The sequence below is a fragment of the Ascaphus truei genome, chromosome 7, assembly GCF_040206685.1.
Source record: "Ascaphus truei isolate aAscTru1 chromosome 7, aAscTru1.hap1, whole genome shotgun sequence".
NCBI lineage: Eukaryota > Metazoa > Chordata > Amphibia > Anura > Ascaphidae > Ascaphus > Ascaphus truei.
The window spans coordinates 87,999,903-88,026,099 of NC_134489.1; the positions used below are offsets into that span (position 1 = coordinate 87,999,903).

The window sequence follows — 26,197 nt, forward strand, 5'->3', positions numbered from 1 at the left end:
CCCCTCCTTCCTTGTCTTCGGCGTCAAATGGCGCTACGGGGTCACATAACCATTTGACGCCGCGTTGCCAAAAACAAGGTAGGATACATTGCAGAGGCCTCACACGATCCCACAGGCATTTAATTCAAATGCTTTGGGGAAGAGTACTGGGCGTTTGCAACCGCCGGACCCCCCACCCAAAAAATCTTGCACCCCCCCACATTGCGCACCCCTGAATTAGACTACATATACTACATTAACTATTATTCTAAGTCTGTTTACTGTAAAAAAAAAAACATCATATAACCGTTACTCGGCATCAAAAGTTCTGTGTCAGATTCTTATGCCTATTAATGATTTTTTTGTATCTACAACTTTCATTTAAGACTCATTATGACTGAGCCACTGATTGAGCCACCTGTGCTGAAGCAGGGATATGCTTTAAACCTTACCTGTTGGTGGCCCTTGAGCACTGGAGTTGGGTACCCGTTCTACAATATGTATACTACATCTGTTCTAACAGAAAACTAGTAAATTTTGCGTCAAATGAGTAGTTCACTTGGGACGTTCCTTTTTTAACATTGTGTTACGTTTCCAAACATCAGAGTAATATTTTGAACAAAGCCCACATCAAAGCAAACTTCAAAAGAAAAACATCAGCCTCTGAGGTTGTAACAAGTAATTATCAATTACGTTTATCACAAAGTTTTCGTTTCATTCTATGTTACTCCTTGGAAGAAATGGAATAAAAAAACAAAAACAAAAAAACAGCATTGCCTACAATAATATGCAGTGCAGTCATTGTTGATAAACTATAATCCGAGTGCAAATTCCTACCTCCTTGAAGTTATCGAATGCGGATAAAATAATTTCATGCCCTCCACGGACAAGACAAACTGCTGCTAACAGTTCTAATACAAGTGCTTTTGTTCTGTAAGAAAAGGGAATTCATCAATCAATGACAAAATTGTGAAACATCAGCATCTGCTGGGATTGTAAGAAGAATGTATTGACATTCATAAGGATTATAATAACCTTGTGAGTATTTTCATCCTTTTCAAAAAGCTCATTTAATGTGATGTAACATTCTTTAAAGCAGCAATACTACATTCCCTCTTTTATTCCCTTCCTTTTATACGTAAAGCATGTGTCAATGTATAATTCTACATTCTTACCTAAAATGGCAATTGCTTGGTGCTCCTGTTATAAATCTGTCAAAATCCTGATTGTGTGACTACTATAATGGCTGCTTCAGTCAGTGTAAGGCCGCGCGTATATTGCCGGCGACGCGTGATGTCACCCTCGCCGCTAGCGAAAGTTGTATTTCGCTTTGCAGCGGCGTCCTGGGCGACCAGGGCATTGATTGGTTCAGGGGCTGTCACATGAGGCGACAGCCCCTGAAAAATCAAATATTCCCGGCTTCCGAAAATCGCGTCGCCACGTCGTCGTCGTGCTTACTATAAGCGCACGCGGTGGCGACAATGCATTGTTTTCAGGCGCTGCACGGCTGGGGAAGTGGTCTAAAACCTGCTGTAGAAATCAAAGGATACTTTAAAACGTATTTAAAATGGCATTAAGAGTTGAATAATAAAAATTTTAAAAATACAGTAAGTATTATCTAATACAACAGAACCGATTTATTCTAAAATCACATATAAGATTTCACGTTTTGCTGCATTAATCAGTCTCCCTCAAATATATTGTAGGCTCCCCTTGCAAAAGCATTACATGTGTAGGACCGTGTCACAACACTAACAAATACATGTATTGGAAACACGAAGGCTGTTGCTTTGTACATAAAGCATAATGTACACATTTGAGGTATAAATTCACTCTTTGTTCCATATAAAATAATAATTGATTGATGCTTTTAGAGCTGGCAGATTAATCACTGCGTTACCAAACAAAATGGAAATAAAAGGTAAGCACGGTGTTAGAGGAATACATTTAAACAATATAAGAAGGAATATTTGCCTCAAGAGCTTACAATGTACGAAGTGGGTGACAATGGGAACATTTGTAGTTAATGTATCCTTCAATCCCAATTTATGCTGAATGGAGTTATTAAGCATAGGGAATAAAGAGGGATATTTAACATCGATACATGGCTGCAAAACTGGGGAGAAACCAGATTTCCTTTTCTTTGAACAAAGAAATAGTTTTGCCCTGGTTTTAGCAACTGGTGTCAAAAGAAAGCATAACAACATCTGGAAGCTTTGTGCCCACAGTGTGAGAAATATTCACGTGGATAATATGGCCATTACTGGCTGAATCATGGTGCATTGAAAATAATGTCTAGGTAATGACTGAACCAGCATGGCACTTCTCTCCAGTAAATGCTCGTGTTGAAGCAATATTGGTATGGGTATATGCTTATCTTGTACTTATGTGTTTGTTGATATGTTTGCACTATTGATACTTATTTAATATATAAATATATATTATTTTTGCTTATATAAGTGAGTGTTGAGCTTGGTGCTCTTATCTTTCAGCAATATTGGACTGGATTTACAAATGTGCTGGGGTCCCAACCCATTCCTGTGTATTGTAGCGTAGGGTCCAATGATCACGTAATGGTATTTACTTGATACATAAACATAGGACAGATTGACCCATACAAAATAAAAGGTTCTGTTTCTATTGTAGTAGTTTCCCTTTAGGAATTATAAGGAAGAACAAATGGCCTAGCTGTCATTGCACAGTAACTGAATCGCAGATATAGCACTTTGTAGGTTAATGCTTCAGGCACTCACGATCATCTAATCTGCTTGGTGCAGGGATCATTGTGTCAGTAAATTCTATGCATTCACGTCACAGCTACATACAATTATTAGTATATTATTACTATTATTTTATGTGTTGTTAGACAGTAATAAAGGCCAGCTATGCTAGAGATTGTAGACTGCAACTGTTAAAGTGTTCCAATATTTTTATTTGAGTCTTTTCAGCAAATCTGCAACATTTTGGATGCTGGAAGCACAAAGCCACAGCATTGTATTACATTTCCGGGGATGGGTAATGTCCAGTACAGTATATTATTAGCTGCTGCTCTATTCCATAATTGTCTATGTATTAACACTTCTTAGTCCTCACGTAGGGTGCTGAAACTCTTACCTGGGATTCCTATTGTTCAGACTTAGTGCAATCTCGTTGACAGCATGTGGATGTGACATGACCAGGTTGAATCCATACTGTAGAAAAAACAATGGAGGAATTTGTTTTACAGAGAAGCTATAAGACCAGGAAAAAGATGCTACACCCTCATCAGAAAAATGTATCGCAAATGGTTTTGAGATCATTGCCAAGTTTTATTAAAACAAAGAATTTTACCAATTTGTGTGAAAGGGGCTGAATAGGTCCATCCGATACCACTAATTTCTAGTTACACACGTGGGTATACCACTCTGCAAGTGTCAAACTAGGACAGTTATAACTGTCTTTAGAAAGGTTAGATAATGGCACTGGTCCAAATATAATGTGGCAAAGCTGCATGAAAGCCTCGGCAACAAATGACAGGATGATGTCTTTTCTGAGCAACATGTTTTGTGTGCGACCCTGTTATATACTGTTAGAAGTGATCAGTAATACTCAGTTCTGCTTTATGTTGCAGTATGTTTATATACATGGTGGGGCCGAGACAAACAGTGCATCACAGCGCCACAACACAAACGCTATCAATTAACTTCTTAACCCATTCACAGCTGGAGAGGCCTTTACGTTAACTCTTCATCCCTTTCAGTGTCACGGAGGAGTAATACATATTAACCCCTATGTTTCCAGAGGCCTCTCTAACTTTGAAAGAGGTCAAGTTAGTTTCTCAAGGAGACTTCTGAAATCAAAAATAAATTAAAAAAAGCAAAGGCATGTGAAAGCACACGGTGAGACAGATTAGGGACACCTGATATACATTGATCATGTCCAACCTCTCCTTGCTTCACTAGATCCAAATAAATTTTAGTTATCTTGCTCAAACATACAGTTATCCATACCTGGTAGTTCATTATGGCGCGTAAACACATGATGCAGACATGGACGTCATCTTTCTTGCTTACTAATCTTGAATTTTTAAGTGTCCTCCTGCTTGGTAGGGTGTTGTATCTGAAACACAAAGGAATATTCTAACACTCTTGCTTACAATAAAGGTCTCCATCTCTGCATCTTAGTAATCATTGTAATGGTCCTTGCTGATGAACGCCTGCATCCTTCCTGTTTATTATTCTCTATGGTACCTCTTTGGAGTTTGGTTTTTACACTTGAACAGAAACATCCCCATAAAATTCCAGCAAGCCTTTCTGGCAGGGAACGGGTTAAAGATGTATTAAATGTTTCACTAGGATGTGGCATGGATAAGCGTTTTCACCGAAACTTCAATGAAGTAAGTAAGTCTTAGTAAAGTAAGTAAGTATGAAGAATTAGTAAGCCAAGTTGCATTCCTGCTAATGATAACACCATTTGTCACTGAAATGCACGAGGCAGTTACATTTCTAAAATCACTTACAAAATCTCTATGTTTGCCATCACATGACTTAAGGGGCTTGTTCTATATATGACACAGTGAACGATTGGTTCGCTTTCGGCCAAAATCGCTCTTTGCATTCAATGGCAAATTGTGGTCGAAAATGGCCCGACAGTCACTTCTGCCAATGTAGTATCAGCCATGTAGGCTTTTTGTGCAGAGATTCCCAGTGTTTACTGTTATACCAGTGACTATAATACTTGTATGCTCAGACAGGGATTGCTATAAAAGAATGAAAAAACATATATATCACAGCTACTTTGTTAGTAACATAACGCAATGCTGTATAATAGCTTGTAGTTATAAAATCCCTTCTATTTCTGAAGCCTTACCCAATTTTACTTCACTTGCCTACAAACAGGAGGAAGATCCATCCCTCAATTACAGGTGAGTATGCTGGAGACAGAAGTGATGCCCAACACTGTACAGAATGTCTGGGATCCAAATCTTTACCCTCGGCTGCCAGAGGGGTCAGTCAACAATGCTTAGAAGAGCAGTGTATTGTTGGCCCTTCTAGCAGCAAAGGGGTTAAGCTTTAGTATTTAGGACCAACACCTTAATGCAGGGGTTCTCAACTCGAGTCCTCAAGACCCCTCCAATAGGTTAGGTTTTTAGGTTTTCAAGCTATCCCTGCTTCAGCACAGGTGACTCAGAGGCTCAGATTGAGCCACCGGTGCTGACACAGGCTCTGTGACTGAGCCACATGTCCTTAGGGATGTCCTGAGCAACATGTCCTTTAAGGATATCCTTAAAACCTGACCAGTGGGGGCAGTCTTGATGACTGGAGTTGATAACCCTGCATTAATGACTATTCCACATCTGTACCATATGTTATTCAGTAGGAATGCTCATTTTATTATGGCTGCCATTTTCTACACACAAACATTTTCAATTCCCCTGCATTGAAATAGATGCCATTTATGCACGTCATTAATACGCCAACATTTAGTTCTCAAGGTTTGCTAAATATTTCATAAAAGCTTTGTTTTGGCCTCTTTGTCAGTTTCTTCTGAATGGGAAACCTGCTGATCCATTGGTGCTGTATCCCAAGCCTCACACAGACACACATCTCACTATTCCCCTGACTGCAACATTCGAAAATTGGACAGGTCTAACTTAACCACTCGAGTGTTGGAAGGACTGTGAGCACTTTGTAGAGCAAAGCCTTGGGTCTCATGCAGGTGAAGGTCCGGTTCAGTTCACCTCCTCAGTTAGGCTGCGCTTATAGTGCCGGCGACAACGGCGCGGCAAAACAAATGCATTGCCGCTGTTGCGGGCGCTTATAGTAAGCGTGACGCGACGGAGCGACGGATTGGTCGCGATCGCTGGAAGTCCTCTCTATTTGATTTTCCAGCGACCGTCGCATCGCCGGCACTATAAGCGCAGCCTTAGCTCCATTCTTGTAGATAACATAAAAAAATGGGCACCCAAGAGTTTAAAAAGATACAAGAAGTAATAAGAACAGCTTCAGAGTACTTCATTCTCTTCCAAATCTTAGTAAGCACGTCCTACACTGCAAAGTAATTGAATGAAGGAAGGATAAGCACATTATATATAAGCAAAACTGCACATCATCATTTAAAGCAGATGGGCTGTGGTTACTGAATATTAGGGTAATGGATATGATTTAAGTGGCATAATGCTGCATAAACTGTATCATTATCATGGAAAGGACTGATACTTCATTCATGTTGCCACTTAAAGGCAGGCTACACCTTTTGATCATATTGCCTCAAAATGTTACATAGTGCACGTATTCAATGGTGGATTTATACAAAATGTCAGGTACAATGAAATAAAGAGGCAGGCAGTCTTTATATACTGTATGATGTTAAAGTGCAGTGAGAATCATTACTAATCTGCTTCTGCTTGGCCTGCAAGGGCACCAACCTGTTCATTTAGGCACGTTCTATAGTGCCGGGAGCGTGCTGTGCGCGCGGATTTTTAGTTGGCTGACGTTAGTCAGCCTCTCTATACAAGGGCTGCGCGCACGGCAGGGAGAGGGGAGCCGACAGACAGCGGCGAAGATGAGGAAAATCATCTTTTCGCGCCGCTGCCTGCGCTCAAATGTATGTGTGTGTGTGTGTGTGTGTGTGTGTGTGTGTGTGTGTGTGTGTGTGTGTGTGTGTGTGTGTGTGTGTGTGTGTGTGTGTGTGTGTGTGTGTGTGTGTGTGTGTGTGTGTGTGTGTCAAGGATTGCAAAAATATATATATATATATTAAACTTTTTTTTTTTCTTTAAAAAAATCTTATTCAGGACTTACTACTTTCACTCACACAACCCATGCACAGGCAGCTCAATCAGTCCCTGCTTCAGCACCAGTGGCTCAATCAGTCCCTGCTTCAGCACAGGTGGTTCAATCAGAGCTTCTGTCTTAGACTGAGCCACTGATTGAGCCACCTGTGCTGAAGCTGGGATATCCTGCAAACCTGACCTGTTGGGGGGGACGGGGGACATGCGGACTGGAGTTGAGCATCCCTGGTCTACGGCAATATTGGGGGGTTTGGCGGGGGGGGTTAAGCCTCAATAATTATTAAAAGATGCTGCTGGGATTGAGTCTTTAGCAAGTAAGCAGATAAATGGCCAATAAGCTGGGAACAGGTTAATAACTCGTGCAATGCTTCAATAATATAAAACACATATAGAAGACACTACGATACAATGTCTCCATATTTCCCCTCATTGTCAAACTCCAGCATATTTTGGATTTCAACCAGTAACATTTAAGACGAATAAATCCTTCATTTTTTCCATGTGGATACTTGTCTAGAAACTATATCAAATAAACTGATTGCCAGTTGCCAAACGAAATAGTTAATTTTTAAGTAGTTAGGACTTGTCATTTTACGGCTGTTTTGTTTAAATATAAGATACTCTTCAATATCTTCTTCTGCCTTTGAAATGCTCAATTATGCAATTATTCCAATTATCATTATGAGATTATCCTTATCTTTAAATCTATCGATTACACTGCTCCTAAATACTGTAAGAAATATTACTACACCGAAATACAGTAAGAAATACTGCACGAAAATACAGTAAGAAATACTGCACCGAAATACAGTACGAAATACTACACCGAAATACAGTAAGAAATACTACACCGAAATACAGTAAGAAATACTACACCGAAATACAGTAAGAAATACTACACCGAAATACAGTAAGAAATACTACACCAAAATACAGTAAGAAATACTACACCGAAATAATACACTGACATACAGTAAGAAATACTACCCCGAAATACAGTAAGAAATACTACACCGAAATACAGTAAGAAATACTACACCGAAATACAGTAAGAAATACTACACCGAAATACAGTAAGAAATACTACACCAAAATACTACACCAAAATACAGTAAGAAATACTACACCAAAATACTACACCAAAATACAGTAAGAAATACTACACCAAAATACAGTAAGAAATACTACACCAAAATACAGTAAGAAATACTACACCAAAATACAGTAAGAAATACTACACCGAAATAATACACCAAAATACTACACCAAAATACAGTAAGAAATACTACACCGAAATACTACACCAAAATACAGTAAGAAATACTACACCAAAATACAGTAAGAAATACTACACAAAATACAGTAAGAAATACTACACCGAAATAATACACCGACATACAGTAAGAAATACTACTACACCGAAATACAGTAAGAAATACTAGACCGAAATACAGTAAGAAATACTACACCGAAATACTACACCGAAATACTACACCAAAAAACAGTAAGAAATACTACACCGAAATACTACACCAAAATACAGTAAGAAATACTACACCAAAATACAGTAAGAAATACTACACCAAAATACAGTAAGAAATACTACATTAAAAAACATAAGAAATACTACACAAAATACAGTACCAGCTTCCAATCTCCCAGCAATGACACTGCTCCAGTCTCCCTCCCGCACAGTAGCATCACAACATTTATTCTTCATGTACCGTGCACTATTGTTATATCCCACTATTATGACTGTTCCATATTACAGACAAACACACATTAGAAAAAGAGGGTCCGTTATGATTTGTGACTTATACAGAAGCTGAAATGACCGATGTTGTGTCTGGACATTAAAAATAAAAGGTGAAGGATTTGTATAACACAAAGGAACATGGCAATTTTGTGGCCATCATTTGTACTGTAGCCAGAGCCATCGAAGCAAAGCAAGTAGACTTTCTGTTGGCGGTAAAGTGGCACGCATGGTACATGCGATGTGCTGCAAGGTGCAACCTAGTTCTCGTTTTTGACGATTGCTCACTATGTGCTGCCCGCGGATGGGTAGCCATCGCGCAGAGAAGTGCTGTCTCAAATACTTTCAAAGCACAGCCACAGTGACGGGGTTTTTTTCTTTTCCTGTTCTCACTCTACAATTTGCTTTTTCTTTTTGTCCTAATCGTTGCGAATTATTTTTTTTTTCTAATTAAGAGATACAACAAAATGAAATAATAGTTTCTAAGAACTAATTGATAGCTCCGGCCTGAGCACTACATATTTGTGATCACCCTGGGTTGCTGGGCAGTGGGACAATCAGTGACGTAACCTGCAAGGTGCTCTTATTTTGGCATAAGTGTTGCAACTGGAGATCTCCAACTGTATGAATGATGTGACTCTACATTGACTCACCTCCTGCTCTGACTATACCGATATAAGAAAAACTGACACATATTCCCTTGAAAGGAGTGCAGTAGATATCATATTTAGTCTATACTGATATGTAATCACATCATCAATATAACTATCACAAATACTGCTTCCTAAAAGTAAACAGTGAGACTGACATTTTCAGGGCAGCTCACTAAAGTGTCTCATGCTTTCATTGATGATCATACATTAATGATTAAGCATTTGATGCATTTCCTGTGAAGCATAAGGATCTGATCAGCAAACATTTAGTCACAGTCAGAGAATGTTGCAAGTGCTTCTACGCTTCCATGACTCACTGAGATTTGTGAAGGTGCAGACTGGAAACCACAAAGCATTTGCAAAGGAAATAGTCCCGTATGTCAGGAATGCAAGTCTGTGCAGATTACAGTGAGATAAGGACTTCACCGGAGTTCTTTTAGTATTCCATATATTATGATTCAATTGCCATACTAAGGATTGGTACGCTATAAAAAAAATAAGAAGAGTTACTATATTTTGGACATGAAAATGTTGGATCAGTAAATTTGTTAGCATCAAGATACTGCCGGGATTATTGACACGAAGGACCTGCACCTACAGATGGGACTTGCTGGCCGCGGTGTCGCGGACGAACGTGCAAAAGTCCACGGCGCCGGGGACAGTGTCTGCCGCAATGGAGCAGCGGTGGTCCTTGCTTCAAAAAGGAAGTGGCACCAAAGACACTTAGCTTTGCTACATCTATATATCTATATGTCTTCGCTACAGTTTCTTATAAGGCCGCGTCCATGGTGAGCGATCAAAATGTCATATCTCTATGTGGCAGGCCATGGAGTGCGCGACCCCGCGCGTGTCGAGAAGCGCCGGTGCTTGCGGTACGAGAAGACAAATACATTTGTTTCTGTCGCACAATGGTCGGGTCACGTGAGCGGTTTGCCCAATGAGGGTGAACCAGCTCTGTGACATCACGGCCACGCCTCCGACACGCCCTCCCCATGGCATATACCCCATGGACACAAATTGCTCCAGCTACAGGTGCGCAAGCGCATGCGCTCACCATGGACGCGGCCAAAGGGTACGTTTATAGTCCTTGCTACGGCGACGCTACCAGTGACATCACTCGTCGCCGTCGCTGTAGCAAAAGTTGCACTCTGGTGTGCGATGTAGCTGGCTGCAAGGGGCGGTGACGTCAGGTAGGGGGAAGGCAGAGGGGTAGTGTGATTGGCTGCTGCAAGTCACATGGGGCTTCTGTAGCTGCAAATATCAAAATCTTTCAGCTACGGAGATTTTGGTAGATTTGTCGCTGCCGCTCCGACTATATGCGGTCGCTACGGACTACATTGGGTTGCTTTGCGGCTGCAAGCCATCGCTGTAGCTGTAGCCAGGACTATAAACTCAGCCTCAGTCTACTAAGCTTCAGAAATCAGTAGGAGATGCATGCAATTGTTTATGCTGCTACTGTTCATTATAAGGCCGCGTCCATGGAAAGTGCTTGCAGGCGGAGGCCCGCTGAGGCACGCTTACGCTCGGCACTGAGCCCATACAGCCGCAATGAGAGCGGCTTTAAATTTTACATTTTCTCGCGCGCAGGGCCGGTCACGTGAGCGGTTCGCCCTCAGCTCCGTGATGTCACTGGCCCGCCCGCCGACATGCCCCCGGACAGCGTGCTGTCTAAGGCCAGGGAAAGCACCCGCTTTCCCTCAGCCTCAGCACGCCTCTGCCCGCAAGCAGTATCCATGGACGAAGCTTAAGGGTTTGAGAGCTCTCATAGACAAAGCAGAGTAAAGCAGGGCAATGTGTGGCAGTGAAAGTGTTAAGGTGTGACAGAAAAACTTATTCTACAATATTTTCCTACAACAAAACTCCCTATTATGGGCTATTACTCTTCTTTGCACAGTCTGTACCACTAACATTTATAGATCAATTGTTCTTTTTTTTACTGCAAAAGAGATCTGCGCGCGCTCTCTATGCGCATATACATTGGCGTCCTAGTGTTTTTGTTTTGGCGCGAGCTACGTAGCACTATGGGTGTGGCCTAAGAAAAAATGACACTTTCTGAATACATTTGTCGTTCCCAGCTGCTGGCCGGATGGAAGACTTAGGCTGAGGCCTCAGTACCTCCGCTGCACGCGCGCCCGCGAGTCTGGCGGCGCGTGCAACCGATTCCCCGGTCTGCAGTGAGCTGCAAGAAGAGAGACCGAGGGGGGGCGTGGCGGGGGAGTGACATGGGCGCGGCCATGACGTCACCCGGCAGGTTCGCCCTCGTTGGCTGAACCGCCGGGGGGGGCGTGGCTTAGCTCTCCGTCGCAAGTCCTGCTCTCAATTCTATTAAGCGCAGGAGCAACTCTCGCCACAGCGCTGCGGCCCCCCCTTGCAGCGGGCCCAGCACCATTGAGGGGACGGCTCTCGTCCCTGCGGCGTCCGCCACAGCGGGTGCTGCAGTAGCCAGCGGGGACCAGGCCTTAGGCACATACCCCATCCAGTGTCAGAACTTTATACAGTATACAAAATAAAAATACTCTCCGGCTTAAACTCCTCCTGGTGACCATAATTCACACACACAGAAAACTTCTCCTCACAGACCAATCATTAAACATTAAAATAACCCTAGCAGTCTATTCATGTTATGACAGAACCATAATCTATTGTAATTAATCCTTCAGCGATATTTAATATATAGCCATTTATACAACCAAGCCAATAGCCTTTCCATACATTGCTTCCATACATCAACAAATACTTGGAAAGATCTATTGATTTTGCACTTACGCGGCGATGTACAATAGTAATGTAGACTTATTTGCAAACACTGTCTCTTGAGATTGTTCAATGATCACATTTCCCTTTCTTTCAAGCAGGTTATTACACATTTGTGTTCGTAGATTCAGACAAACATATCGTTTTTGTTGAAAAGTAAAACCCCCTACAGTGACTGCACACAATCAATTTAAAAGACCCTGTTTACAGAGATACTAATGTTTTCATTTGACCCTCTTCAATCTCCAGTGAGATAGAATTGTTGCTGGTCAGCAGGACAGGCTGGTGTTAGCGCATATGATTAGCTTGCTGACCAGACAGCTGTATGTGGCCGTGCTTGTTTTGGCCATAAGGGGGGGCTATTTAGCACATTTTATAAATGCCTGTCGCGTAAAAAATGTCGGTGCTAAAAAGTAATACAAACCTTCATAAAATGTGCATTGTATGTGTGAGGGTCGTTCTGTTACTTCCTGGGCACTTACATGTTGTGGCCGTCTTCTTGCTGCCGCCCACCTTCTCCATTCGAATCCCAGCATCAAATGGTGCAGCGAACGTCACCAAGGTGACCTGTTGCCATGGTAACGTGACGTCATGATGCCATTTGACGCTGCAATTCGAATGGAGAAGGAGGCGGACGAAACATGTAAGGGCCTTCCCATCAGGCCCGATAGAGCGGCAAATGTATATGGGGGCGGACATTTTTGACGCACCCAAATTTTGATGGCCTGGGCCTAACGGGAAATCGGTCACTGATTACTTCATACATGTGACACAATTTGTTCTTTTTAAATTATTTGGATGCATTCCCCATCCGGCAGTTCCTTGTCATGTGACCGCTCAGTCGGGCCGGATGAGAAGGGGCCCCCCCATTCAGCGTACAGCCCCTAAAAAAATAGCAATGGCCAATGTTGTACAATATCCATCATAAGGGCCCCTTGGATGGCACTGTAATAGAATTAGGGGTATTTTTAATTTAAAACTATTATTAGTAAATAGTCATTATTAGTGTAATATTATTTAGGATAGCAATACTGGGAAAATTATACATTTTGTTAACGTATATGATTAAACATCGATGCGGCATTCCGCGCTAACACTATCAACAGTCTTTTTAGTGTTTACACAAATTCACTTGGCAGAAAATGTTGACACACGTTTTATTGATTTTGTGGTTCGCAGAAACTTTCTATTTTAGTGCATATTACTCACATGTTTATGCTAAGCACAGTCCCAATTCTGAAAATTTGAGGTTAGTCCATTGGTGCACACAAGCGCTACTGAATTTGGGTTTAACACGCACCAATTTTGCGTTGAAAAAGCAGTTTGTGAAGCTTAGTATATACTGTAGGCCCTACGGTGATCATAAGGACAAGAACAGGGTCTTCTTTTCACTGTGATCGCAAAAAAGGGCTGAAAATGAAGACTGTAAGCAAGCTACATGGACATTTAAATTGCAAACTCTTTGAAGTAGGAATTTCTCAACTTGTTAATGCAATATGTTTGTAAAGTATATTGTTATTTCGTCATTCTGCGCTGGGGATTTGCATACTCCATGGACCAATTAAAGACAATGTAGGCCAGAGGTGGCCAACTCCAGTCCTCAAGGGCCACCTTCGACTGAGTCATCTGCGCTGAAGCAGGGATATCCTTAAAAGCTGACCTGTTGGTGACCCTTGAGAAGTGGAGTTAGCCAACTCTGGTGTAGGCTGTTCTCTTGAAAGATTTTCAATGTGTGTCAACTGGTTAAATAAGAAGATGAATAAATAATAATACACTTTCCTTTCTAGGACTAAAGACCTGGTTTGATGACATGTGACAGCAGTTAATGATGTCATACAAATGTTGGGAGGTTGTTGTTGAAATATAGCTCACGTTACCCAATGTATGATTTCAGCCAGCAATCTTCATGGTAATCATTTTCAGTTAACTTACATCAAGGAAACATTTGAACTGAAATGTTCAAACATGTTGATTAAAAGTGCCAGATGGTTTAAAAGTCTTTAATGTAGCTTTCAAACTAATCTTGGATATTAAATTCTACTTCTCATTGTTTGTGCAATTAATCAACTTACTGGTATTAGTGACCTGTTAGTCCAAATAAAAAAGGTATCAGCTAATTCTGAAGTACTCATTTACTATGCACATCGCGACTGGACTAACACGGCTATTTCTAGTTAACTCGTGACATTTATTTATAAGACACCAAAATATTGTGCAGCACAGTACAATGGGATGTGAAAAAGAGAAACAATAAATACTACTTGTAACACATTTAACATGCACTGGTACAATGTCTGAAGCATGGAGAAGTGTCAAATGTTGTGGTGTAGGGAATTCCATAGGTGAGGAGTGAAGGTTATGAGGGAAGAGTGAAGGAAGCTATGGAGACAATGGAGCTGCTGTGTTGGACACTGTTTGGAGATGGGCTCTGTCCAGTATGAATGGGATACATTGTAGAGGAAGACCATGATCTTCATTTGGTGTAATTTGGGTGGCCAATGTAGTGGTCTGCACACGGGGGAGGCAGCGCAAAAGCAGTGTGAGAGATAAATGAGACTGCCATCTGCATTTTGAATGTAGAGGGGGCAGATGAACGAGAACATCACCTAGGAGGATTACAGTAGTAAAGAGGGACAATATGAAGAAGTGTATTCCATCTCACTCATACTTTTCAATTATGACCGGAGAAGATATATGATCATCTGAAACACATACATAGCTGTGCAGATCTGAAATATGTCAAATACTTCAATCAGGGACAGAATGTTTAGCATGCAATGATCAACCTCAAAACTCATTTAATGGGTCACAGAATGAATTATAATTACAATACGTTCCGATTGGAGAATATAAATGATAAACATAAAGGGAGACACTGCACACAACTCAATCAGCTAATATTTGTATGTGAATGATTTTTAATAATTAAATAAAAGTTTATTGTTACACCCCTGGTGTGTTCCCAACTGAACTCTTCTGATGTGTATTTTTTTATTACCTCAAGCTTTGTTCATTTGAGAATATAAATGAGCAGACATTATTAATGCACAATTGTGCAAATCATGAAAACATAACTAATTAAATAACATAATATATGAAATTATATGTCAGACATCAGAAGACAATTAAGATATATGAAATAATCCACCTCATTTCCTAGACTGATTTCCATAAAGAGATGTATACAGGTATAAATGTAGATATTGTGAATGCCCAGAAATGCAGGCACTTTAAGGGAGCAAATCTGTGAATGGAAAATGTCATAATGCCTTTCATTCGTTTACAGTATGCTATACGGTGGAGGGTTTGTGTCACTTTTTTTACCCACCATAACTTATTTAAGGTGTGGTTGAAACCCATCACAGCTTTATACTGCAAAGCCAGTATAGCCAGTCTCACACTGATGAGGCCCAAGAGGTTGAAACAGCTGGCTAAGAGGAAGTATAGTGTCTATCCTATCTGTGGCAGGAGTAGGATGGACAGTGACACACATTTGATCCTATAGCCTGGTCGGGAGGTGGGATGAGACCAAGATTTTCTTGGGTCCGTGCATCCCCAGCTGAAGAATCCCAGGGGGTGGCGGTTCGTAGTAGAGTACTGTCTGTGTAAAGCTCACAGTGGGCAAGGTTAAGCCCTATTACAGTGCCAAGGATTTACTTCCCTCGTTCCCGTCATTCCTGGGCCTTCTGGCTAAGGAGGGACAGCATTTTTTAGCCCGGCCTATTTGGGTCGGGTGCTCTGGCACGAACTATGCAATACGGCTGGTTACCGTCCCTCTTCGGAGGGAAAAATACAGGGTGATTAGGCTCCGGCCAAAACAAAAAAGACTTGGACTTTCTTTAGTGCCTTCTGGCCGAAGGGAGGAAGAGAAGGACGTTCCGAATCCTGACAGAGCGCGGCACCAAAGACCCCGAAGACCTAGGCCTACCGGCTGAAGATTTTGGGGGAAAAGTAACAAGGACTTGTTCGACTTCGGAAGGACAGTCTCAAGGGGAAGCACCCAGACACTAACGTGGCTTGGGTTCAAGGGGAAGAAAAGAAGGGGGGAAAAGCTATCTTTGAGTGGGTTTATTGGCTATGCCCTTAACCCAGGCTGTGCTGAAAAACTGTAATGCAGCAGATATAATTTTCTAGAGGTCCATTTCAGAATGGATTTGAAGCAAAAGGTGATGTTGTATGTTCATTTGCATGTCATTTCCCAGGATCCCTTGCTGCAGTGGAAGCACTGTATGCTAGGAGATAATGGCGAAAAGCAGGGTTGCAGACCTGTCTGAGACATGTGAATGTGCTCACAAGTTATATTTTCATTTGCATAACGCCATCTCTAACCTCATCTATATGACATAACATGAGAGTAACAGAGGACATATTGAAAAGGATAAAGAACAGGAACATTTATAATTACAATGGCATGACCAGCTTACAGCTTTACCGCTAAACAGTACAATAAGGTGGCTTTCATCACATAATAGCACTGTAAGGAACCATTGTAGTCCCTTGCATAATGCAACTCAAATGGGTTTCCATGTATATATTGCTAAAGCTATCAACACATTATATTATCGTCTTATTGGCAGCACAACAGTTATATATATAAGAAGGCAAAGTAATGGTCACGGGAGATGTTGCATCATGGATAACGTGTTGAAACTAAATATACAATGCTGTGAGTACAATTCCTGCCTTGTATTTTAGCTCCTCAGGGATAAAACCCATTATTAATTGCTAAGGTCAATTCATTTGAAATGTTTAACAACTTCGAATGCATATGTTTACCCAATTAGAGGTCAGGAAGTCACTTCATGTCAATATCCCTTAACTCAGGGGTTCTCAACTCCAGTCCACATCATCCCTCAACAGGTCAGGTTTTTAGTCAAAGCCTGGGCCTCTGATTGAGCCACCTGTGCTGAAGCAGGGGTAGCCTTAAAACCTGACCTGTTGGGAGGTCTGGAGGACTGGAGTTGAGAACCCCTGCCTTAACTTACTCATTTATAATGTGTAAATATTTGAAATCCTTCTGCCTTTTGCAGTTTCAGTCCATGGAGGCGCTTTAGCAGTGAAAGGTGATAGATTAATTTAGGGCAGCAATCCCGGGTTGCTCCCTTGGGCCCAGTTCCACAAAGCCCCGTTATTGACTTAACGAAGCATCAACTTAAGTGAATGCCTCATTAAGTGTTAACGGGTATCGTCAAAGCGTACTTACACCGTATATAGTGCTGTTTCAGCCGTAAGGGACTCAATATAACAGTAGTTAGTACTAATGATATGCAAAAGAGGTGTTCCCTGTAACAACACCTATCCATAGAGCTCGGGTATAATTAACTATGCATTGGTTAGGTCACACCTAAAGGTGGCACTAGCTCTGCCCAGACCCTGAACTATGGGTTTTGTGAGACAGAGAGACAGAGATTCTCTCCATATGTTATTTCTCTTTGATAAAGTCGAAAGACGAAACGCGTCAGAGGATTGATCTTCATGTTTTTTTAATCTTACCGCACGATGCCTCCAGCCTGATATTATCCAGCAGTGCTCAGAGTCCCTTCACTCGTTTACTTATTTCGAGGGGGGTTTGAGGGGTTATATATAGTGCTTAGAACTTAACTAAAACGGGTCTGGACAGAGCTAACGCTTACTTTAGGTAATGCGAGTCATGTTAACAGAGATGAATTGTGTGTGTGTGTGTGTTTAGAGGGGGCATCACCTTCTCCGGATAGCCCCCCCCACCCCACCCCCTGCAGCATCATATTGTGATGGCAACCTGACATCAAATGACAATGTGCTACCATGACAACGCAGCATCACGTGACGCGGAGGAGGGCTGCCCACAAACTTACGGGTGGGAAAAACCTATTTAGGTAACGTCCCTTTATTTTTGATGACCATCTTTAAAAATTAAAGAAGTGCATTGGCACAGACACCAAGTATCTTGGAAATCTGCGGCCTGCGTGGCTGAAAATAGCTCAGTTCAAGTCCGGGGGACCCTCCGGATCAAATACCGTGAAAAAATATAAAGAGCCACGTTTACTAAACAGTGCTAATATGTAAGGCTCGTGCATTCTGGAAATAACTTTTATTTTCATGCCTTGAACCACCTATAGGCAACCACAGGGCAGAATTGTACGCCAGTACAATGCATTACCAATGTACAGTAGTATCTGACCACAACCCGTTTTGTAGTGACACATTATTACCTTTACATTTGCACAATATGTTCAACGCAGCTGAATGCTGTTGTGAGTCTAGATATTTCCCCCCCTTAAGGATGAATACCGTAATGTCGAATGTCTGCCTGAGCGAGTGATGCTGTTGCCGACAGGAGATGGTAAGTTGCTTCCTCTGTGTAAGTCCTCAATGGACCGACTCCAGGGTTTCGATTTATCCACATTGTTTTCCAAATTGTTTTCCAAGCTTTCGAAGTCAAAACTGAGAGGAAATAGAAATGCAATTAAGGATTTAAAAACAAAGGAGGCTCGGACCGATTTCCTTCCTGCTCACCAGGTTTTGCAAGGGTCAGATATGAAATGATTTAATGCTATCCATAATTCTGTGTTTTTGTCAACAATACTGTACACAGTTCCTGTAAGAGAATGGGAGAGAAAAAAAACAGCACAGGAATATTCTCGAAGATTGAAAATAATCGTTTTCTTTAAAACGTCAGATGATTAGTGAAGATGAATTGTACAAAAATCGCAATATTGTTCTTTTAAACCAGTACTGTGTCTGCTGTAATTCATTTACATGCATTGATATTCCATACGGTATCCGTCCAACCACGATGGGGAAACTGACAAACGCCATTAACATAATAGCCATAGAAACGCTTTCATTTTGACTCTTCCGTCAACGTTCTGCAGCACATGGCGACATTAGACTTTTATTGTCATGATTTTGGGGCATGTTTCCCGCTTCAGGACCAAATGAAAGCCCACATACTGTGGCTCGTGTTTACCCCTGTGCAGTTATTTGCAAACAAAAAGGTCTTTGTGCTGCATGCCATTTCCCAAATGTTAGCAATTCTATTATATAAATTGAATTTTCCATCATGGCAGTTTTACGAAAAATGACTAATGCAGTTAAGCTGTGGGATTCCTGGTGACCAGGACAGTGGTTATAATAAGGTTACAGAATAGTCTGCACTTATGAACACCTTTGCCACTGTGCTGGGTTTGGGAACCTGGAGACTAACTTCATTTCTTGCTTCAACCTTCTTATGACTTCCGTAGTTGCACTTTATGTTCAGGGACCTTCTGTCTCATTCCACATCACTAAACATGCTACACTACATAGTGACGCTGAGTACTGTGCTATACTTGCAACTAAAATGAATTGTTTGTGATCTTCTATCACAGGATGCAATATACCTAATACCTTTGCCACATCCAGTGTTTTAGATCATTACTATTGTACAAAATAACATGTTTATTTTTGTGCGGTACCCATGATATGCTGTTTCAAGCCACAGATCAGTTTTGGTCCGGCCAATACATTTGTAACAACTTAACCCCTTCTCTACCACATCTCTGTGCCTTTCCTGTATTCATAGGTGTATATATGCTTTAAGCATAAAAGTATACAAGTGCTATATTATAGGGTAGATGCATGATCCCACACTAGAATTCCTAATTATTTATGTGTCTCAAGATTTATATACATGAATAATATTTGCTTGTTTTTTATTGGGTCTCAGAGGGCCCATTGATGAGAAGAACATGCAACAAACATGTTCAGTTCAAACCAGCACGGCTTTAAGCCTGCACCTGGCATCACAGTGCATCATTACCGCCGTGGTAATAAAGTATACCCGAGGCATTATATGTCAGCCCGTAAAGGCAAGGATTTAACATATATGGGACCAACCCGAGGCAAAGATATGGTGCTTTCGACTTACGTGACGGCATATTGGGCAAATGAAAGATATTCCACTAAAACATCCAGGCCTTTGTTTTCTTCATTCAGGAACTCCCTGACCCATCTGTCAAAACATTTAATTCACATTTATTTAGCAGTATTTTAAGAGCGCTGTACAAAAAAAAAAAGTACAAACAACCGTATTTTTTACACACTAAGAAAAAGTATTGTATTGCGCGGGGATAGCCCTGTGATCAAACATCGGGCATTTAAAGCAGGGTATTGCGGTTCAAATTCAAAATCTGTTGTGGAACTATATCAATAGACAGAATTCATGCACATTTCACTCAGATTTTGAGTGGGGCTATCTGACCTGCCAGAAAGTAAACAATGTGACTGCTTCTCAGTCAGAGCATCCAACTCTGGGCTTTCTAATTGTGCCATTTCAAGATCAAGTGAAATTAACGTACAGCACCAACCTGGGCTATGTCTGTCAGGCTGCGTCCATAGAGATGGGAGCAGTGCTGAACCGCGCTGAAGCTGTGCGATATCATGCACATGCAGGCGAGCCAGCGGGCGCGATCGGGAGGCGGGGGGAGGCTGAGGGAGGCGGGGCAGTGACGTTGCTGGGCCAATCGCCCGCAACGCACCGACGTCAACGTCAAGGCGCCGTGACGTTGACGCTGCTTCGCGCTGATTGGATGTTTTCAGCCGACAGCGCGCTGAAAAACAGCTTGGCTGTTGGCTGAAAAATCCAACTCCTCAGCACGCCTGCGGACACTCGCGTGAGCCCCCTCTAAAGACATTCTCATTGAGGATGCAGGGGCTCAGCGCGGAGCGTCCGCACGGCTCAGCGCGGCTTCCCCTGCTATGGACGTGGCTTCACTGGTATCTGAACTTCTGCATTAGTCTGGACCAGTGGTTCCCAGCCTTTTTGGTTAAAGAACCCTATAATTATATTGTGAAATTCTGCGGAACCCCGACCCACTCTAATAGCGCGTCTGAGATCAGATACATTGTGAGGCCTCGGCTATAGTGGAAGTGCCCGCTTCCGCGTGCCTCGGCGCAGCGCACGCTCACCTGCAGCAGGAGAGATTTCCTGTCCTGCAGGCAGAGGCGACTGGAAGACGTGTCGGGGGCGTGGCAGTGACATCACGCAGCTGGTTCACCCTCATTGGGCGAACCGCTCACGTGACCCGGCCGTCGTGCGGGATATACAATCTTGTTTGTAGCCCGAAGCGCCGGTCTCCCCGTCTTGCACGTGCACATGCTAGCGCGCGCACACTATACTCAAATACATTGTCGTCCTAGTGTTTGTTTTCAGCGCAAGCTACGTAGCTTCTGCCGTCTCCTGCACTATGGACGCAGCTTAAGGAACCCCAACCCTCTCTAAGAGTACGTCTGAGATCAGATGCATTGTAAGGAACCGCGACCCTTTCTCATAGCGCGTCTGGAATCAGATGCTTTGTGAATTCTTCTGTATTTGGTACAATTTTCAAATGACCTGAAAATTGCAGAGAGCCCTTTAGGGATGCCCGGGGCACCCCAAGGGTTCATAAGAACTCCAATCTAGACAGAAAAGCAGTAGAAAGTTTAAGCAGTTGGATGGTAGCTGAATGTTTTACTTCCAGTTTGGCATTTCTGTCTAATCACAAAGGCAGTAAAACATTTATAGAAGTAAAACATTGTTTATATTATGACAATACTTTCATGTAATGATATGTATTGTACTTTATATACATTTAGCATTGTAAAAAATCATGAACACATTTTCACCATGAACTCTCTGTAGAGTGATGTGTACATGGTCAGCATTAAACACAATATTATAAACATATTTGATAAATGGGACACACTTTGCATGTGGTTTTGTTGTGATGGCACAGACTTAACTTTATGGTTAAACTCATGAGAGAGTCCAATAAGAAAGCACAAGTTTTCCATTTGATTAAATTCATAATGCTTTGGTTTATAGGCAGTCATTTAGAAATGGGTAACATGACTAGCCCACAGTAGGCATCCAACTCCACTTTTTTTCCGCCACATAAAACTGCTTACCTCACCAATCTGGCAACATAAAAGCCGTACTTATATACCCTTTAAAATCCAATAGAAATAATTATTGGGTTTATCTAATACCTTTCCGAAACACGTGTTTTAAAATAACAGACTTTTACTAAGTACATGCAGTTGCTCATAATGTCTAAACATTAAAACATGGCAATCATTGCAAATTAAAATGAGTGAGCAGCTAATTCCACTGCAAATAAAGTGTGGTATTCATCAAGCAAAGACACCAGTGTGGAAAATGTTTACAATACGTTTTGACACTATTGCTGTACAACAACTTGTTGGATCAGGAAAGAGCTAGATTAGGAGAAGTGTTACCTATTTAGATTGCAAGCCCTCCGGGGCAGGGTTTTCTATTGTGTGCTTTTATATGTGATGCACCATATTTTTCCTGTAATCTAGTAGTCTGTTTGGTAGAGTGCTGCAAACATTGTTGGCGCCATATTAATACATATATACATATGTGTTGGTTACTAATGTAATCTAAGGAGTTAATATTAAGCAGTGGATGATAGGTTCCACCCTGTGATGACACATGGAACTATGTGATAGGGAGTATAAGAGTCAGAGGAAATGTTCTGGAAGGTTAGGTTCCAGAAAGAGAAGAGAGTAGGAGCCTCGGGAGTAGAGGCTGGGGGAAAGTTCACCTAGTAAAGGAGAGATTAGGTCCCCCTGTTCATTGTGTTTTAATTAGGGTCAGTGCCTTAACAGCCTACAACAATGCACAGAAGATATATGCAAGTCCCAGAAAGGGAATGCAGACATGCCACAGAGAGCTGCCTAGATAGGGCTCTGGGGTGTCAGGAGATCAGCCCCACAAAAGGATCTCCATATACAGTGTTAATAACCCCTGAGACAGTGGCACTTTCCTGCAGTAGAAAGAAGGGTGATAATGACCTCCCCAGAGGAAGACAGGATCTCAGAAGGGACCCGAAATAGAAAGATGACATGGATAGAGCTAAGCAAGTGCAACAAGGGGCACCTAGTCCAATACAGATAGTCCTATCAGTAACAAGTGTATGCACCTCTCAGGAGTGTTAACAGCAGGCACTCAGGGAAGAACTATGTATAGAGTAATAACTGTATGGCTGAAACAAGGTACATCCTTGTCAATCTTATTGTAAATGCAGTGTTCCCACGCCTGGGAACATCAATAAAGATTGAAGTTGTACTATAAAAACTCCTGGCGCCAATCTTTTCGCCCAGCCGACCACATCCAGCACCCTGAGACAAGGTAAATCTATGCTGATGTTAAACACACAACTACACCGATGTAATTTCCTTGGAAGCCGGGCAGGGAGGGTTACATGTACATTCAGTTTTTATTGTTGTGCATCATGAGAATTGCACTCTGGATCCTGGGATTTACCAGAGAGATAAAGAGAGAAAACAATGAATTCTACAGGGGAATGCCATTGAGATCAGCCTATGTTTGCCCAACTATTAACAGGAGGCATAGTGAAATCATTCTTATGCCATTCTGATGATTATAAAGTACTAATATCACAATCATACAGTTGCAAACATTTAATCCCGTAGGGGTGATGTAACAAGGCAAGTTTGGGGCACAATTGATGCAAGGAGAAGGAGTAAAGATGGATGCGGCTCAGTGAGTAAAGGCACTGACCGGCACTGAGTTTGGAGCAGGGTAACTTGGTTCAATTCTCGGAGTCGGCTCCTTGTGACCTTGGGCAAGTCACTTTATCTCCCTGTGCCCGCAAAATGTCTCTGTAAAGCGCTACGTAAAACTGGCAGCGCTATACAAGAACATGCTATTATTAAATCAGCATTTTCATCTTACATCAATGTACTACGGTCTTTGCTTCAAGTTTTACACTATATGCATCAGGTTATAATTTGGGGAGTGTCAATAGATGTTATACACGATGCACAGATTATTATGAGATGCGTCAAACTCTGCATCTCCGCGTGTCACTTTTTTTTTTTTTTTTTTACTGCATTTGTGTTTAAAAAATCCGCCAGTTCTAGGGTGGCATAAACTTTTCTGGCTACTTATTTGTATCAAATGTAAAAAAGTAAATACTTTCTTACATGTGATGCAAAAGCAAACAGAAAATGGAGCAATGTGTCAAACAAACTTCTAATTGCACTTTCTTTATGTTGAGACATCTCCCCCTTTTTTGCATGGACAGATTCCCAAGGCCAAAGGACTTCTAAGCATCATTTCTTACCCTATGTGGTTTGTTCTCAAAGATATTTCCAGTTCTCGTAAAACTTGAGTGGATTCTTGCACTCGTCTTCTAAATTTCTAAAGGAATAGAGATGGAGAAGGAGGCTTTAGCAAGTCTAACGAGTCACAGGGACAAAAAGGGTGGTGATATAATATTCATCATCTACTTCAGGGGTGGCCAACTCCAGTCCTCAAGGGCCACCAACAGGTCAGGTTTTCAGGATATCCTTGCTTCAGCACAGGTGGCTTAGTCAATGACTGAGCATGCAATGTCTTGTATATAATGTATATAACCCTGTTCACTTAATGTAACCATGTATTTGTAACCATGTATTATTTGTCATAACTGTGCCCAGGAAATACTTGAAAACGAGAGGTAACTATCAATGTGTTACTTTCTGGTAAAACATTTTATAAATAAACTGATTGCGCCACCTGTGCTGAAGCAGGGATATCCTTAAAACCTGACCTAGAGACCCTTGAGGACTTGCGTTGGCCAACCCAAATCTACCTGACATACAACACTTGTAATGTACAAGGAGCAAAGCATAATCAGTGTAAGTATATAATAACCCGAGATACATTAACTGCCCCTTGTATGGAAAGGAGGACCAAACTATGACCAGTAGAATGAGTGGGACCTGTTCCTTTCCATGCTGACTACAATGAGGTACTATGCCCAATGCAGTATAATGAAGGGACCCTTTTTCACACGTGTGATGCCCTCTCTCCTTCCACTCATATTTATTGGCTATTTATTGGCTATTTCTAATGATCGATTTGTCTGTCTATCTTCAGCCACTGACAACATCAAAGATGCACACCCCTGGCCTGAGATAAAGAAATGCTAGGCAGACTAGGGCCCTCATTCTGTAAGGTGTGATCAGCGCAGATGATGTGCTAATCCCAGGAAAAGCCTTTTTAAAGTCAATGGGGCTTTCATGAGATAGCACGTCATCTGCACTTATCACACCTCAGAATAAGGGCTAGGAGTTTAGGACATCCTGGTTTCGATTTTATGCAGGGTTAGCTCTCTTAAAGATCACCTTATTAAAGACACAAATTATTTTTAAAAGAAGACCCTGGAAGACTGCCATCTAAGAAAGCCTTGTTCTAGAACAGATGGATAAAAACAGATTTTCCCCATGCGACAGCAGTGCAGCTAAAACTAAGGTTAACCTACAGTACAATAACACCCCTCCCCTTAGAATTTAATAGGGCAGCAGAACTAACAATTTAAAATGGGTTCTGTAAGCCTTCCAATTTTCCCTTGTTACAGTATGCTTATAACCATACAAATGGAAAGCTAAAGGGTCTTCCAGTTGAACTTCAAATACTTGTGGTACGCTTGGTGAATTGGAACTCATTATGTATGGGTATATGCTTTATGTTCACAGATGGGATTAAGTAGAGATGCCAGCTTGCCCAGAAAACAGTTCTCTCTCTTAGTGGTTTACTACATTTTGCCAGTGGACCAGCCACATCTTAAAAGAAGCATTTTTCCACAAGTATTCCCAAAAGAAATCCGTAGCATATTGTTTAACTTGTGTAAAATATTAAATGTCGCTCTCCTTGAAGCATTGTAGCTAGGTTTCTTCTAAAGGATGCATCTTGGTAAGGTTCATACCATATAATTTGTAACATTTTGGGTTATATTTCGATTGAAGTCGTCAGAAATATGTTTTTTTTTTGATTGGTCCAGGGAAAGAAGAAATGTGCCAGCCTGCATAATGTATTTTGAGGCAGCCTTATAAACCAATTGTACGCAATCACAAAGCTGGGATTGTTCAAATTGAGAGAAAGAGAGAACCAGTCAGGAATGTGATCTGCTGTTCTTTCCTTTCCTTCTGCAAAAAAAAGCTGCTAAAAATCATCAACACAGGATATGAGCACATCTGCGCTGACTGAATACAAATAATTATAGATGTTTCTTCCAGGGAGACAGTATTTTAAGACATTTTTTTTTTAATGCCTGTCAAGTTATTTCTTTTTTTTGTATTGAGTAGTCTGTTGTTGGTCCACTGAACTGGTGACAAGTCAAGTACGTTCATGAATATATCACATTTGTCATACCACTCTGGGCCTGTTTGTGACAGTGCTAAGCTGTGTGTCCCAATGGTTTCCATCTCCAGCTTCTTCCTCTATCCATCTTGCTTGAGCAAAAATCTAGAAACGCAATC

The 26,197-nt window shown here is 41.6% G+C and overlaps 1 protein-coding gene across 11 annotated transcripts in view; it reads right to left on the reverse strand.

The window, feature by feature from the left end:
- The window catches only part of FMNL2 (formin like 2), a 213,420-nt gene that overhangs the window by 36,652 nt on the left and 150,571 nt on the right, over positions 1 to 26,197 (reverse strand). For all 11 annotated transcript variants that reach the window (XM_075609395.1, XM_075609384.1, XM_075609392.1 and 8 more), the window contains exons 4-9: positions 24,019 to 24,095; positions 19,797 to 19,880; positions 18,179 to 18,331; positions 3,969 to 4,077; positions 3,094 to 3,170; positions 817 to 910 (exon numbers count right to left, since the gene is read on the reverse strand). In XM_075609395.1, coding sequence (XP_075465510.1) covers positions 817 to 910; positions 3,094 to 3,170; positions 3,969 to 4,077; positions 18,179 to 18,331; positions 19,797 to 19,880; positions 24,019 to 24,095 — 594 coding nt within the window. The remainder of the gene's footprint in view (positions 1 to 816; positions 911 to 3,093; positions 3,171 to 3,968; positions 4,078 to 18,178; positions 18,332 to 19,796; positions 19,881 to 24,018; positions 24,096 to 26,197) is intronic.